Source organism: Lathyrus oleraceus, chromosome 3 (assembly GCF_024323335.1).
Source record: "Lathyrus oleraceus cultivar Zhongwan6 chromosome 3, CAAS_Psat_ZW6_1.0, whole genome shotgun sequence".
In the NCBI taxonomy this organism is placed as follows: Eukaryota; Viridiplantae; Streptophyta; class Magnoliopsida; order Fabales; family Fabaceae; genus Lathyrus; species Lathyrus oleraceus.
The window spans coordinates 225,910,999-225,929,563 of NC_066581.1; the positions used below are offsets into that span (position 1 = coordinate 225,910,999).

General features: G+C 32.1%; 1 protein-coding gene across 1 annotated transcript; it reads left to right on the forward strand.

Annotated features, from left to right (window-relative positions):
- The first annotated feature begins 15,581 nt into the window (after positions 1–15,581).
- LOC127130538 (uncharacterized) lies at positions 15,582–17,034 on the forward strand. Its single transcript, XM_051059527.1, has 3 exons — positions 15,582–16,237; positions 16,329–16,590; positions 16,708–17,034. Exons 1-3 carry the CDS (start codon positions 15,582–15,584, stop codon positions 17,032–17,034), a joined length of 1,245 nt encoding a protein of 414 aa, XP_050915484.1.
- The last annotated feature ends 1,531 nt before the right edge of the window (positions 17,035–18,565 follow it).

Here is an 18,565-nt window from a genome sequence, read left to right on the forward strand (position 1 = left end):
TTTTGCGCTTCCCTCATACCACTCACTATTCTTCTTCCTTAACTCTATTGTCTGTGTCTCCATTGATTCATCTTCAATCTATTTCTTTGCAAGCATGGTTGGTATTTGTCAATGAAAACAAATACTTCTAGTAAGGAAAAGAAAAATGTAAAAAAGGTAAATATGGTATCCAAACATGATCAGGCAGTCGTCTAAGTCCATGGTGTCAGGATGAAAGGCATTGTGATAGGAGGAACGGTCGATGGTCAGGCCAAAGGTCTTTCCTCCATCGAATGTCCGAAGGAGTTCAATAAGAAGAAACTCAAGAGACTTGGTGATCGTGTCCCTCTCACAATGGTTGAACTAACCGAGAAAGGTTCAGAAATTGCTACGAAGGCATCCAAAAGCACCAAAGAATCCACTGACCCTCAAGAAAAGAATTCAAGTAAACCATCAAATGATGTTTTAAACGTTGTGCCTATTCAAGTGGTTTTTTTGTGACAAAGAGAAATGTAAGTCTTCTGAAATCTCTGGACAATTATGTATCAAAGTATCGTATTTCGATACATGTCGGACTTATCTTTCTGATATATATATATATATATATATATATATATATATATATATATATATATATATATATATATATATATATATATATATATATATATATATATATATATATATATATATATATATATATATATATATATATATATATATATATATATATATATATATATATATATATATATATAATGATATTAGTCCAGAATAGGTTGAAGCCTTCATAATTAAAAAGAGCATCAATTTGATTACAATGTAGTTCATAAAGAACCAAATAGTAATAATGTGATATCCTAGTCTTACAAAGTCTCATTCTTCCTTTTTATAACTCCATTTTGCTGTGAAGTTCTAGGACATGAGAAATCATGGAAAATACCATTTGAATCAAAAAGATTTTCAAAATGTTTATTTTCAAATTCTCCACCATGATCACTTCTGAATTTGTCTATTTTGCAATCCATTTATTTTTGCACTAGTGAGCAGAAGGTAGAAAACACAAAATGTGACTCATCCTCGTGTTTCAAGAACTTTACCCATGTCTAACGACCGTAGTCATCAACTATGGCTAATCCATACTTCTTTCCATTTATAGAAGCAGTTTTCACTGATCCAAACAAATCAATATGCAGAAGTTCAAACAGTCTAGATGTAGAAACAACAGTTTTTGCTTTGAAAGAAGTTTTAGAAAAATTTGCTTTCTGACATGGCTCATAAAGAGCATCTGAAGGAAACTTCAGTTTGGGTAGACCTCTGACTAATTCAAGCTTATTTAGATGAGAAATCCTTCTCATGCTAACATGACCCAAACGCCTATGCCAGACCCATTGCTCCTTATTAACAGACATCATGCATTTTACATTTTGATCTTCAAGATCAGGAAGTCTAATTTTATAAATATTGTTTTTTCCTGTTTCCATTAAAAAGGATTGTACCATCTTTTTGACTGACAACCTTACAAAACTTTTGATTAAAGATGATATCATAACCATTGTCACTAAGTTGACTAATAGAAAACAGGTTATGCATCAAACCATTAACTAAAAGAACATTAGTAGTAGAGGTAAGTTTACCGTTACCAATGGTTCCAGAGCCAATGATCTTTCCATTCTGGTTTCCTCCGAAACCAACGAATCCTTCAGGCTTAAGTTCCAAATCTTGGAACATAGACCTTCTTCCTATCATGTGTCGTGAGAATCCATTATCTAGGAACCATGACTGGTGTTTCGGTTGAGCTGTTAAGGATATCTGCAACATAAATGATTTTATCCTTAGGTACCTACTTTCTGGGTCCTCTTTTGTTAGTTTTCCCAGAGTTTCTTACAACTTTGGGTTTTTTAGCAGAAGGATAATCATGAGAGATTTGTGCATGATAATTAGGTTTCAGAATAGAGTTCTTATTCTTAGTATGATTTCGTGTCTGTGCAGAAGTATCGGGCTCAGTGCCAGTAGCCACGAAATGCACATAGAGAGGTTTTAGTTTGACCTTCTGACTTTCGTCAGGTTTTATAGATTGTGTACAACTTAAACCTCTCCTGCCATTTTTTCTAACTCCATAGATAAAGGAAGCCATTTTGCTTCTATCTATGATTTTAGCGAGAAAGTACTGGAATACTCTGCCATATCTGATGACGCAATCAGTACTAGAAGCTTCTGAAGTTATTTCCTCCTTTAGTTTTGAAATTTTTCTTTTCAAAGAAGAGTTGTTACTTTCTAAATAAAATACTTTTTCATTTAGATAGGAAATATATTTTTCAAGCTCTTTCTGAGTTTTAGAAGCAGTTACTTGGGCTTGTTTAAGGTCCTTGTATTTACTCTAAAGACTCTGGTACTTTTCCAGCATTTCAGAGATACAAATTTCAATATCAGAATGAGATAGGTTAGAAAATACCTCTTCAAAATCGAAGTCGGATTCTGATTCTAATGATACCTTGTCTTCTGGTTCCTCAAAGCTAGTGGGATCCTCAGTAGTTGCCATCAGTGCAACATTGGCTTTTTCTTCTTCAAAATCTTATTCTTCAAATTCCGAGTTATCCCAGGTAGCCATCAGCTCCTTCTTGACTTTTGAGAAGTTCTTCTTGGGTCTTTTGTCCTTCTTTAGCTTAGGACAATCATTTTTGTAGTGGCCTGGCTCCTTGCACTCGAAGCAGATAACTTATTTTCCATAAGCTTGCTTCTTTTGTCTAGATGAAGATTCTAAGCGACCAGTAGTCCTTCTAACTCCTCTAAACTTCTGTTGACCACTTTGCCCATGTTTCCAGAGTCTGTTGACTCTCTTTGAGATTAGAGATAACTCATCATCATCTTCCGAGTCTTTATCAGATCCTTCTGATTCTTCCTTGGCTTGATATGCTATAGTCTTCCCAGGCTTGGATTTTATAGCAACAAATTTACCTCTCTTCTGAGGTTCATCTTCTTCTAGATCAATTCCATGACTTCTTAAAAAACTAACAAGTTCTTCAAGACTGATGTTGTTGAGATTCTTTTCCAGCTTCAAGAGAGTTACCATAGGTCTCCATTTTTTGGGAAGACTTCTGATAATTTTCTTGACATGATCAATTATAGAATACCCTTTGTCCAGAACCTTAAGCCCTGTGACATGCAACTGAAACCTTGAGAGCATAGTCTTTCATCATCTTCCATTTTGAAAGTCTCATATTTCTAGATTAAGGCCAAGGCCTTTGTCTCCTTTACTTGAGTGTTTCCCTCATGAGTCATTCTCAGAGTCAAAGGTGGATTTGGAAGAATCTCTATTTGTTATCTTCTCATACTCTGTATGAGAGATAACATTAAGCAAAATGGTTCTGGCCTTATGACGATCTTTGAAGTCTTTCTTCTGTTGATCAGACATAACACTTCTTTCTAAAGTATTTCCTTCAACATTTACTGGGTGAACATAGCCACCGACTACGAGATCCCAGAGATCGACATCGTAACTAAGAAAGAAACTTTCTATTATGTCTTTCTAGTAGTCAATTTTCTCACCATAAAAAATATATGGTTTTGCACTGTAATGATCTCTATCATTATTATTAACAATGTTAGCAACAACCATTGTTTCTCACACAACTTGATCGGTGCTGAACATTGTGAGGTGTTGATAATTTTTTTTATCACAATTAGAATCGGAGCTCTAATTCCAATTGAAGGTGTGAAGAACACAAGAAATGGGGGGTTTGAATTCGGTTTTACAAGAAAAATCTTTTTCCAAAGCAAAAACACCACTAACAAGTTTAATAATGAAGAGAAAAAAACGCAAAGATTTTTATCTTGGTTCGTTTGAAACTCAAAGCTAATCCAGTCCACCCGCCAAGGTGATTTGCCTTATACACAAGGACTTAATCCACTATAATAAACAGATTACAATAAACACAAAGAATAACCTTCTTTGTCTTCTCAAGGATCCAACTAAACCTTAGTCTCCTCAAGGACTTACAAAGAACAACTTTCTTTGTCTTCTCAAGGATAACCTCCTTAAGGACTCAACAAATAGTTTAAAGAATATTTTATGTGTGTTACAAGATGCTTTTAGATAAGCAAATTTACACAAATGAAAAAAAACAAACACTTAAAGAAAATTGTATACAAAGAATGATCGCTTTTCACAAAGAAATGTAGCTTGTCAAAAGTGTGTGTAATTCTAGCATTTTCTTCAAGTCTCCAATGCATGCTTATATAGCACAAGCATGTGTCCGTTTAAGGGAAAAATGGGGAAAGCTTCTTGAGCGGTTGTCCATTGTTGGATGGGAACGGAATGATATTGCATACTGTCCTTTCGCCCACAAAAGCAGTGACAAGTGTGATGTATAGTACTATCCTTGCCCATGAAATCAGGTAGTGGAAAGATTGTTTGATTTGTATCGTGTACTATTTGATCACATTCCCATTTTGATCTTATCTTTAAATTCATTGTCTTCTGATGAAAACTTGATGAAACATGAAATGAATATACATAGAGCTGGATTCAGAAACTTCAGAACCTTGACAACGTTAGTAGTCTGACTTGAGGTCTTCAGTATCTTCAGAATCCTCAGTCAGAACCTTGATAACTTCAATTGTCTATCTTGAGATCTTCAGAGTCTTCAGCTTCATAACACAACTTCAAAAGTTTGCCGTTCTTCAGAATTTAGGTGATCAGAATCACATCCAGAAGCAAGATATGAGAGAACATTGCAACAACAACATCGTGTCTCCTCAGAAGCTTCTGATGGGTGAAATAACACAGAAGAAGAAATAACACTGCAATAGTAATATTGACATCTTTCAAAACTTCTAATAGTAAGTGTAAAAGCATATTTGGAACACAAAGTTCAGAAACTGATGATGTTGCACATCATATGATCAAAATCAGAACTGGTTGTTAAAGCTACACAATAATAAACCATTAGGGTACCAAAATTGTTCTCACACAAATACATTATTGTTATCATCAAAACTCAAGGTATAGATGCAGAACCAAATCTTGTTCTAACAATACCTATATCATAAAAATAAATACCTATCCTGAAAATTCTTGGATAAAACATTAATAATAATTGACACACTTTTACCAATTAAAGAACACTAGAAGTTGATTCCTTTTGGTCACGCAACCCTTCTTCCTTGCCACAAAGTCAATGAAATAGAGAGATGTAACATGTCACATGTCTTGAGTATCCACAAACAAGATCGCATACTCTCTTCATAGATCCAATACATTTATCATATAAAATCAACAAGTGTTAGGTACCCAATATTCATTGGGTCCTTAGGGGTGAGTGAAAACAAGGTTACATTTAGGCAACCATTAAGAGGCTCCTTTAGGAACTAACATCTTCCTAAATTTTAACTTTTCAATGGTATGACCATTTTTGCAACAATAATGACAAGATAGATTACGATGATATATGATTTTACCATTCAAATCCTTTTTGAAACTTTTAAACTTTTTGTATGAATGATTCAAAGATCTTTCATACTTAGAAGGATCAATAGCAAACACACTTTTAGGTTGTAAAGCTTTGTCTAATTTGACTTGAAGATAATTTATCTCTTTTTTTGCCAATTATGAAAAGATTCACAACCAAACCTAGAAGGCTTTTCACTCTCATTCTTGTCATTTTGAATATATATCATAGATCTCTTAATAGCTTCCAACTTCCTTTCGAATTCTAACACTTTAGCTTATAATTGCAAAAATATCTTTTCACGTGAAGCTAATTTCTTAAAAGAATTTAGTGCTTCTCTATGAATATTATCAAAAGTGTCTTGAAATTGAGAATAAGATAAATCACTAGTAGGCTCAATTTTAGAAGGACTTACTTGTTTCTTCTTCCTTCCATTTTCCATAAGACAAATCTGGGCCGTTTCTACACTTGAAGTGAAGCTTTCATCACTTGAGGAATCACTTGCACTCTCACAAGCTACATAACCTCTTCAAGATTTACTATACTTAATTTGATGACCTATTTCTTTGTCTTTCTCAATCATGGGACATTCTGGTCTATAGTGACCAATTTCACCATAATTATAACAAGAGCTTCGAAATTTATCTTTTCTATTCTCACCATCTTTTGAAGACTTGGACTCCCTTCTAAATTTGGCTAAGTTTCCTTTAGAGTGCTTGAATTTATTCTTCCGAATATACCTTTGGTATCTCTTGACAAATAGCCCAACACCATCATCATCAGAGTTCTTGTCATCCCTTTATTCACACTCACTAGGCTCATTCTTTGAGGAATTTAAACTGAAGTCTTTAGAGCAATGGAATTTTTCACCTCTTCCTTGTCTTTACCTTTCTCTTTCTTTATCATCTTTTCATAATATTTTTCATGTTTTTACAAGCAAGTGAGTTCTTGCTCATGTTCTTCCAATTTACCAAACAAAGTAGTAAGATCAAGTGCTTTAAGATCATTCTCTTCTTTGATAGTGGTAACCTTGGGCTGCCACTCCGTGTTAAGAAATCTTAAAAAATTGTTAGTAGCAATAACATTGGAGATAGGATTACCTAGAGCATTCAATCTATTAATAAGATATATGAATCTCTTTTGCATGTCTGTAAGGGTTTCACTATGCTTCATACGAAAGAGTTCAAACTCTTGACTCAAAGTATTGATCCTAGCTTGTTTGACTTCATTAGTTCCCTCATGGGAAACTTCTAATGCGTCCCACATAGCCTTGGTGGTTTCATAATGAGAGACACGATAATACTCATCAACACCTAATGCAGATATGAGAATATTTTGTGCTTTCCAATCATGAGACCACAACTTCTTATCATTATCATTTCTTGATTTTCCGGTTTTGGTACAATGATGCCATCACCATTGGTCATTGTAATTTGATTAGGACCATTGACGATGTCATCCCATACACCCTTATTAACGCAGTTGATTTGGATATGCATACAAGCTTTCCAATAACCATAATTTTCGTCGGTGAAAATAGGTGCTCTATTATACGTTCCTCTAGGTTCGGTAGCAATTATCTAATAATAAAATCTTAAGACTGGAACAACCGGAGATCATGATACCACTTGTTAGACGATAGGCCTAGATCTAGAGGAGAGATGAATAGATCAAAAGTTAAAAAATTATTTGAAACTTTGATTTTGAAATTTTTTGGCACGGAAACAAGTTTCAAATATTTCTCGGATTCAAAATCATCTAATCGAGCCTTCTATTGAAAAGCCCAAATATGCGTAATAGTACCAAAAGAATGATAATAATCCACTAGTCGATCAACAACTATTAAGCACAACTAATTGAATACTCTATATTAGTAAAAGTCTATCTCCAATGATATTCACACAAAAAAACTAAGTCAAGCAATTTGTCAAACACTTGGTGTGCAAAAAACAAAGTTTGGAATATTATATGGCGTTTGTTGTTCTAAGAAATCCAATCACAACCAAATGGTTAATGATCAATACAACAAACACAAGATTCAAAATGTAATCAAAGTTATGATCCAAACTATATTGATCTGGTGACCAAAGTAATCGATTTTTTGTGAGTCGAAAAATAATATATATATATATATATATATATATATATATATATATATATATATATATATATATATATATATATATATATATAGAGAGAGAGAGAGAGAGAGAGAGAGAGAGAGAGAGAGAGAGAAGAGAGAGTACGTAAGGATTTGTTTAGGCAGTTCCCCAATCGACCTCGCTATGGGTACGTCTGCCTTCAATTCGAATTCGAATCGAGATATTAATATAATAAATCTTACTTTAGAAATGTATCAATACAAGAGATAAGAAATCAAATCCCACAAACCCTAAGTTTGTTCTTGACTCTAGCACCTCCAAAAATCTTGATAAAATATTGCTGAAGTCACCAACAATGCCGCTTCAATTCACATGTTATTGGTACTTCCTTGCACAACCTCCTTGTCTCAAGGCTTTCACCCGACTGAATTAATCCCAAGCAACACTTGTTAAACCCAAGATTTGTCAACACGATCCATCGTTTCATGCTACTTCCTTGCCGACACGCCTAGTCTCAAGGCTTTCACTTGATCGGATCCGAATTGAACAATCTTGTCCAAAACCTTCAAACCCTAAAGATCTTAAAGGAAAACTCCACATCAATTTTGTTATTTGAATCCCTCAAAGATCGCAACCCAATATTCTCGGTATAACAAACCTAATTGGACGTTATCAATCATAATCTAGATGACACCCAATCAAAAAATGGTTATATGTAGTTTAATTGTGTGTATGCATAGATTGAATTAAAGATGATGAGATGCTTTGAAATCCTAAATTCATGTAGGTTTTACTCACTCTAGAAACCTTACTAGAGAATGATGCATGTATGAAGTATATGTATGCATGGGTAAGTGGAAAGCATAAGGAAGACAAGAAAGTTTGAGAAAAATAGGAAAATATGCAAAAATCACTCTTATAGGTCGACCTGTTGAAGTCATGTGTCGACCTGTACAGGTTATGCGCCTCCTATGTATCGACCTATGGAGTCAACACATAAAACAGAAGCTACAAGCTTTAATACTGCAACATGTGCCGACTTGGAAAACGTATGTTCCGACCTGTAAAGGTCATGTTCCAGCTTATGTAGTCAACACATAAAACAAGCTTTAAAAATGTAGTACATGTGCCGACCTGAAAATCATATGTGCCAACCTATGCAGTCATCATATAAAACAAGCTTTAAAAACACAATACATGTGTCGACGTATAGAATGTATGTGTCGACCTATATCAGTGAAAATGTTTCTATAGGTCAACCTGTAGACAACATGTGTTGACCTGTAGACGACATGGGTCAACCTATAAACAACATATGTCAACCTATAATGCAATTTTTCACAAAAAAAAATTTCATGCATTTTTCACAAAATAATTATTTTTCATGCATTAGACCTTTTCAAAATTGTTTCTAAATTCTTTTATGCATTCCATTCTTTCTTTCTTTCTCTCTCTCTCTCTCTCTCTCTCTCTCTCTCTCTCTCTCTCTCCCAACTTAGATGATGAAAAATCTCTTGATTATGAAACTTGATCCCTCTTCTTCCTTGATCTTTAGTATTATCTCTTAACATGAAAGCAAGGATGAACTTAAAAACAGGGAACAACTTCTGCTTTGCTTCTCTCTCTCTCTCTCTCTCTCTCTCTCACACACACACACACACACACACACACACACACACAGAGAGAGAGAGAGAGAGAAAATTCTAGTTTTGAGTTTGTAAACAAGGAAGAAATGAGAAAAATGATGAGATTTTCTTGTTACAAGGAACTTATATACTTCCCCATGGGATTGACAAAAGAATCCTTAAGTTTTACTCAATTTACTAAGCATTCCATTGAGTTCCTAAACAAGAAGTTCTAATGTTTTACTTATCATTCTTCCCAATAATCTCTTACTAATCTCTTTTATCCATTAGTAGAGAAATGAGGGATGTTACACCTTTCATCATCTTCAATCTTAAACCAAAAAATCATTGTTGTGGTGGTCAATCCTAAAGATTGAGTCTGAGAGGTAGATCCAAGGTACATTGAGAAAGCTATTTTTTTGTGAAGTTTTGATGTGTGTATCAGGAAAAAAGATCACTTTTTGTCTATGGTATTTGATGGTGATTATCTAGAATTAGAAGAGTTTCATCAATATTGAATTTCTTATTAAGAAAGCTTTTTAAATCTCAATTAGTTTTAATTTTAATTAAATCATACATATTAGAAAGGAGATGAAACATATAATTTTTGAATTTATTTGCTATATTTTACTCGCTCGCCACATTCAATTTTTAGAAATGAACTATGATTTGGTATAGGAAAAAGTTTTTAAAATAGTTTAAAAGGAGATTGTTTTAACCCGTTAATCCACATGTTGTTGCCTAACACTATATATTTTAAAAACCATATATATTTTTAATATTATTCTGCACTAATTAATTAATAAAATATAATAATAAATAATAAAATAAGAAAAGGAGGAATACCACTGTTAAAAGTTTACTCTTTCGCCATTTTAGTTGGAGGAAGACATTAAAATATTACTTTTGTCCTTTTTTAACTCAAAAGTATGGTATTTAAGGGAAAAAATTAATGTAATTTTTGTATCAAAAGAGATTTTTTCTATAAGGAAAATACTCTTCGATAAAGACTTTTTAAACTGCTTAAAAATTATTTGGATTCGAATACTCTTTTTGGAAGAATGTAAAATGAGAATTTAAAATCTTTTAAACACAAAAATTATTCTAGTTTGATTTAATATATCGATTTAAATAGACTTTTGATCTCTTTATTTTAGTCTCAAAATCTTTTTTTCTGGATAAAATCCCTAACAATTAATAAATTAAATAATTAAAGTATCAATAGTTGAAATATTTAATAAATTAATTATTTAAATAAACTAAGTACTTGAAATATTAAATAATACAAAAAATTAATAAAATAATAATTTAATAAATTAAATAGTTGAAATATTAATACTTAAAGTATATAGTTTATTTTGTTAAACAATTTTCAAACATAATTAAATAATTATTTTATACTTAATAAATTATTTAACGTTTCAACCATAATAAAATATATTATATAAAAATATTGTAACTATTAATTAATGGTAAAAGAATTTTTTAATTACTAAATAATAATTAAATATTTTATGTTATTTAATACTATTTAATAGCTATGTCATACTATTTAATAATATTCCAAAAAATACTATTTAATAATATTCTAGGAATAATTGAAATAGTATAAAACTATATTGGGATATCACTCCTATTCTAAACCAATCATGACTTTGATATTATTTATTAAAGAATTTGAAAAGCACAAAAAAGTCAATCTATTAAACATTCATAATCTAAGAAACTTACCATACATATTCATTTAAAATCTTAGATTGCTTCTTTTATATATCCTCTGACAAAATACTAAAGGAATGGTTGTTTTTTTACTTCTTTTTTCTCCATGTTGCTGAAAAATAATTTGATTCAATCTCTAAGTTGTGTTCTAGATTTAACAATTAAAAGAAATATACATACAACAAAATTAAAGGCGTCCTGAGTGTACAAAAACCTAAAATCAGTTGTTGTTCAGCCAATGATCAATGCATTTCATTATTCTTCATGAATCACAGTCCATATATATTTTGTCAATTTTGTGCAAAACTCAAACAGTGGTTAAATCCACTTAATTTCTAGACCAATTATGTACTTATATAAGTGCCAACATTAGCATTAGTGCATTCTTTCTTCAAAACTAAACTATTAGTGCATCCTTCATTATTTTTTAAAAATTATTTTAAAAATGAAACATGCATCTTCTTTCCACTACTATTTATATATGTACTATCTAATACTAATATCTTTACATTATTTAACACCACAAGCACTAAAAGAAGGGATTCCCATTGATACATCCTCTATGTTACATTTGATCCAAAGAACATCAATAGATCTTCTGGATTTTAGAGGATGAATGTTGATGCTGAAAGATTTTAAGATGGAGAACTCTGTGATAGAGGAACCTGCAACCTTGTTATAGTTATTACCAACAATTCTTTCTCACAGATGAGACAATTGACTTAATGCACTTTTTTTCATTGAGTGTTGATATGCTCAAATCTGGACATGTTCCTAGCCATCGGGATTTTCGAAATTATGCACCAAACTCCAGTTGTTATCACAGCCTGGCCTTGAGGGCACCACTTCCTGTCTATGGTCTTCCAGCAATCCAAAAGACAAGAGATTATGTAAGGCAAAGCAAGTATGTTGGAAAACCAATTCCAAATAGAAGTAACATATTCACAATAAAAGAAAACACTATCAGAAGTTTCAGCATGAGTTTGACACAAGTTGCATTGAGAAGGGAATTGGGAACCTCTAACATACAAATTTCCATCAGTACGAAGACCTTTCTGAATAAACTAGTAGAAGACCTGTGCGTCCGCACGGATAAGTCTCAACGTATAAAATATGAGATGATAAGCCTTTCATTTTAAAATGAGATTAAATTAAATTAGACATTTAGACTTGAAATAAAGACAATGTAATAGATATAACATTAACTAAATTACAACAAAGAGGAATATGATAGTCAATATAAACTTCATAATAGTACAAAGACTTTGAATAACAACATCAGAAAAGTGTCGAATAAAGGATATTAAAAAGTGAAATTGTAATAATTGTCATGAATTAGTGATATATTAGAGTTATAGATAAAAAATAAAGTATTTTGACAAACAAATAAAATGAAGTAGTCATAAGCAAAATATATATGGTACGTAGATGATGTTATGGAAAACTTGTTTGAAGACAATATTTGTGGTTTGAGATAGGGGTGGCAATTCGATCCATTAAGACAAAATTCATCCGATCTATCCATAAAAAAAATCCATCGTATCCATGCACTACATAAAAATTAAGTTAATGAATTGAATTAAATTAATGGATTTATAAGTATGGTTTGATCCAATCCATCCAACACATTTTAATTATCCAGTTGATTTTTTTTATCTAATTTTAAAAAAATGAATTTTTTAAAATATGATTTCTTTTTTTTGAAAAATACAAAATTAATTTTTTTTGGGGAAAAAATCAATTTTTTTAAAAAATAAAAAAATCCGATTTTTCCCAAAAATTTAAAAATCATTTTTTTAAATACCAAAATTCGATTTTATTTTCAAAAAAGTTATTTTTTTACGAATATAAAAAAATTACTTTTTTTCGAAAAAAAAATGATTTTTAAATTTTTTTTTCGAAAATACAAAAATATGTTTTTTTCCTCAAAAACTTACTTTTTTTATTAAAATACAAAAAATTAATTTTTTTCAAAAAAATAAGTGATTTTTTCAAAAAATCGATTTTTTTCAAAAATAAAAAAATTAATATTTAAAAAAAAATATGTATCTTTTTTCGAAGGAAAAAAATGGATGGATGGATATTCATCCACTACAAATATGATAATGGATGGATTTGATGAATTTTATTCTTAATGGATGGATTGGATTTGATATTTTTAAGAAACTTTTAGTGGAATGTTAGTGGACTAATGGATTGTTTTGATCCATCCATTAACGATTCAATTCATATCCATCGAATTCATCCATTTTTCCACCCCTAGTTTGAGGTAAGGATTTGTTGTCTTTGTCGTGTATCAAGATTTTCAATCCAGCTTTACTCTTCACTTTTGAAATAGCGACATATAGTTGTCTGTGATAAAAACATTCTTGGGCAAATATAAACCCACATAGTCCAATGATTGACCTTGAGATTTGTTGATTGTCATAGGAAATGATACTATAATTGAGAATTATCATATAATAAGTTTGAATGATCATGGAGATTGAGAAGGAGACAAAGACTTTCTCATGATGTAAATAGTGTTTCCAATATTTGTATCTGAAGTTATTGTTGCTTCGATTACATGGTTGGCCAACCTAGTAACTCCCAATCTCTTATCATTGCAAAACCCTTCTGATTGATCCAAATTCCTTATTAACATGATGGTTGTTCCAACTTTCAATTTAATGGAGTGGTTTGGCAATCCAAAAGTTTTTAGACAACTCAAAAATTCTAGTGTCAAATGTTGAAAAACAGCATTGTCATTAGCATCTACATAATAAATAAGTAGTGCTTAATATCCAAAAGCTAGGCATCATGAAACTATAAATCTCCAAACCACCCGGGACTTAGAGGATGGAATGCAGGAATTCCAAAGGAATTTATTTCACATGATAGGTGTGACATGACTATCAAGGAAATCATCAGAAATCTTCAAATTAAGAATATCATTATTAGTGTGGTTTCAAATTCTACTATATTGCTTGTCCTCTAAAGGGATGATGCAATGATTTATAATTCCCATTAGATATGGGAAAGCCACGTTTAAACTATGAAAAAATGTCCAACATTTATCTACAATGAACTCACTCACTTCAGATTATAGAGATTTGTGAAAAATGTTAGGAATGTTGTATTTGGAAGCAAGAGATGTATCGCACCAATTATCAAGCTAGAAGTTAGCCTCCATACCATTACCAATTAACCAAGAAGAGTTTTCTTGAACTGTTATAAATTGGCCATTCATCCCATTCCACACAAATGAAAGAATGACATGCTTAATTGGTCTACCATTTCTTAAAACTCTATCTTTTAGAAGGGTGGACCAAATACCAACATAATTTTATATTGGATGCTTTATTGAGAGTGATTAGAGATCTCAGACTTATCCTTCTTCTATGGTTGGCCTGCAACACTTGTGCCAAGCCACAACAATCAATTTAATTTTATCCACATCACCATTACAAAGGAAATTTCTAATCCAACCTTTAATAGTCTTCAAGGAATTCACAAGCCATACATAAATTTGAATGGAGTGAAGAATCATGATATGGACTACATTAAAGCGCAAGGACCAAGGTGACTCTGATGGGTCATTGTCAACCTCTGAACCTACGTTATAAAATGAATATCTAAGCTTTATTTTCTTCATAGAGTCAACTGAGATGCAATTGATGATTCCTTCCGCAGCAAAGGAATTTCATACAAGATTTCAACGTTAATAACCAATTGAAGAAACATCTCAACGTCTATATTCAAGCTTCTCAAAGACTCTATTGTGCTGGAACTTCAATGAATCTTTTTCTTCTCTATTTAAGAAGCTGAAGACTTAAAACAACAACTATTTACACTGAAAAGAGAAGTTACTCTGTCAAAATAAAGCACAAGATGAACTTAGAATTTCTTATCCTTGTATATCTTAGAAATCCCTAAGTCTTAAGAGAGTCTATTTGCATTGTATTCTTTTTACACCTTTGATTGTTTATCAAGTGTATTTTCTAAAACAATCATTTATCTATTATGTAGATTTTTAGAAGTCTCTTTGTACGTGTTTGAGCATTGGAAGTCTCTTGCTTGTATGCTTAAGCATATCAGTCCCTTACTTTAGTGTATAAGCATTGGAAGTCTCTTGCTTGTGTGCTTGAGCATAGAAGTCTCTTACTTTAGTGTTTGAACATTGGAAGTCTCTTGCTTATGGGCTTGAGCAAATGTAATCGTGTGTGGTTATAGTAAAAATCTCTTGTAAGTATAAGGGGATTGGATTACTCTCAAGTTGTGAGAGGAACCAGGATAACTCTGTATGTCTCTATTCTTTCTTGCATTTCATATTTGCTGCCTACCTCTTATTGAATCTGATTCTATACATTGTGTTTAGAACTTAACCAAGAGTTTCTAAAAGAAATAAAAAGTCAACACAATTAAAATCCCACTTCTTGTGTTTTTCTCACCTTTAGTTGGTATCAGAGTCTGGTTTGTGCTAAACACTTAAGAATGGTGAAGAAAATATTATGAGAAAAACATATCAAATCATGTATGGAGTTTCTGAATGTGGCAGTGGTACTCCTAATTCACATGCTGTTATTAATCATGATCATAGAAATTCAGAAAAAGAACAATTGTACAGCTAGACCTCCAACTTTCAGTGGAAACTTTACTGAGTTTGAATTGTAGAAGAGCAAGAGTATACTGAAATTATAGGTCTTGATGATAAGTTGTAGGATATTATGGAAGATGGCATTGATATTCCAATCAATGAAGTTAGAATCGTGTCTAGTAGAAAAACTCTCACACATGCTCATAAAAATATCTATAGAAAACATCATAGAGTTAGAGGAATCTTGGTTGATGTTCTACCTCATTCAGAGTACATTAAAATCATTGATAGATCTTCTGCTAAGACCATTTTCAAATCCCTATGTGCTACCTCTGAAGGGAATCAACAAGTTCAAGAAGCTAAGGATAACCTTCTTGTTCACCAGTATGAGTTGTTCAAAATGAAAGAGGATGAAGACATTGAAACCATGTTCTCAAGGTTTCAAGTTCTTGTATCTGGGCTTCAGGTTCTGAATAAGAGATATACTACCTCTAATCATGTCAAGATTCTTAGGAGGCTTCCTGTCAGATACACACCAAAGGTGACAACTATCGAGGAGGATAAAGACTTAAACATATTAAGTCTTGAAAGTCTTATCAGCAACTTCCAGATCCATGAGATGAAGCTTAATGGAGATGGACCTGTCGGAAAGTCAAAGCCTCTTGCTTTGAAATATGTTGCTAAAACTACCAAGGCTCATCAAGTCTGGGAGTCTGAAGAAGCTTATCATATAGAAGGTTCTGAAGATGTTTCAAATGATGAGGAAATGACCTTAATCATAAAAAGGTTTTAGTATCTAGATAAGAGGAACAAGAGATTCTCTGATAGAAGCAGTGGATTCAAAGGATATAGCTCCATTGCTTATTGGTCACTTTAGAATATATATTCTCTGCAAGAAGCTTGGTCACTTCACTACTGACTGTCCTGAAGTGCAAAGGACATCAAAGAAGGGAAGATTTCAAAAGGATAGCTTCATAAATAAGTTCAAGAAAAGTCTCATGGAAACATGCGATGAACTTGATAATGAAGAAGACTTTGAAAAGGATGAAGAGCATGCAAACCTTGCTTTGATGGCTCTTACATCTTATGGAGAAGAATTTGACTCCGATTCTAGTTCAAAGTCTGAGGAAGAGGATGAGGTATTTTCTAAACTATCTCGTTCTTATTTAATTAATTTCATTCAAGATCTCATGGGAAGGTGTCGATAGAAATCATGACACATAAAAATATTGAAAAGGAAATATGGTCTCTTGAAGGAAGAATTAAATTTTGTTCAAAACAAAAATGAAGCCTTAGAGAAGGATCATATTGCTCTTGTAAAGGAAGTGTATGATAAACCTTTTAATGATCATGAAATGCATCTTCAAGAGTTTATCATAAATGGTTTTAATATAACTAAACTTGCTTCCATGATTTATGGAGTAAGTAGAAGCAAATGGGAAGGTTACTCACAAAAAGCTTTTAATCTAAAGTTTGAAACCTTGAGTAAACCAAAAAATCCTTCTTCATCAAGCTCTGCTAAGAGAGGGCTTGAATATTATTTTGTACTTGATACCGAAAACGCAAAGACTGTGAACCAGTAAAAACTTGAAGTTGTTGAGTCAAGGGTTCTGAAGAAACAAGAACCTAAGACTCTAAAGTCAAGGGTTCTGAAATGGCCAGAACCTAAGACATCAGGAGCTAAGATTCTGAAAGGATCAAAACCTAAGTTCAACATCAATTCAAGACAACAAACTTTTAAATTAAAAGTCTTAAATGATCCTAAGCTTTATCACATGAGAGAAAAGGTACAAAACAAGAAGAAACTCGTCAAAACTAACCCTAAAGGATCCATAAGATTATGTGTGCCTAAATCTCGAAGTGTTTTTGCTACAAATATACTTCAAGGGAGAAGAAATGTAGCAGTCATGGTACCTGAAATGGTTGCTCACGGCATATGACAGAAGAAAGGCATACGTTCCAAGCCTTAGCTCTGAATGAGAAAGGAACTGTAGAATTTTGAGGAAACCAGACAGGAAAGATCACTGGTATGGGTACTATTGGTAACTCCTCTATCTCAATTAATAATGTTTGGCTTGTAGATAGACTTAAACACAACCTACTGACCATTAGTCAATTTTGTGACAGTGGTTATGAAGTCACGTTTAATAAGAACAACTATATAGTAATGAATGAATATGATAACTCCATGGTGTTTAAAGGTACGAGGAAAGTCAATGTTTATAAAATTGATTTTTTTTGAATTGGTTTATCAAAAGGTGCTTTTCCTTTTATTAGTGAATGATGAGAAATGGCTATGGCACAGAAGGTTAAGTCATGCTAACTGGAGATTAATCTCTAAACTTAGCAAGTTTTTACTTGTTAAAGGATTTCCAGAACTCAATTATCACTCAGATGCTCTTTGTGGAGCATGCCAAGTAGGGAAAATTAGTAAAACTTCTTTCAGAACTAAAATTATTTTCTCTACCTCTAGATCCTTAGAACTGTTTCACATTGATTTGTTTGGTCCTGTTAGTACTGCATCAATCAATGGGAAGAAATATGGACCGGTCATTATTGATGATTGTAGCAGATGGACTTGGGTTAAATTCCTTAGAACCAAGGATAAATCATATGATGTGTTCGACATCTTCTGCATATAAGTACAAACTAAAAAGGAATAAATTTTTTTGAAGGTAAGAAATGATCATGGTGGTGAATTTGAAAATGAACCATTTGAACTTTTTTGTGAAAAACATAGAATCATCCACGAGTTCTCTTCTCCTAGAACTCCACATAAAAATATATTTGTAGAGATAAAGAACAGATCTTTACAAGAAATGGCCTAAACCATGATCCATGAAAATAACTTACCTAAGTACTTGTGGGCAAAAGCCGTAAACACAACATGTTATGTTCAGAATAAAATCTATAGCAGACCTATTATGAATAAGACTTCATATGAACTATTCAAGGAAAGAAATCCTAACATTTATTATTTTCATCAGTTTGTATGTACTTGTTATATCTTAAATAATAAAGTGTATATGAAGAAATTTGATTCCAAAGCGTAAAAGGGTGTCTTTTTAGGATACTATGAACGCTCAAAGACATACAGGGTGTATAACTCTAAAA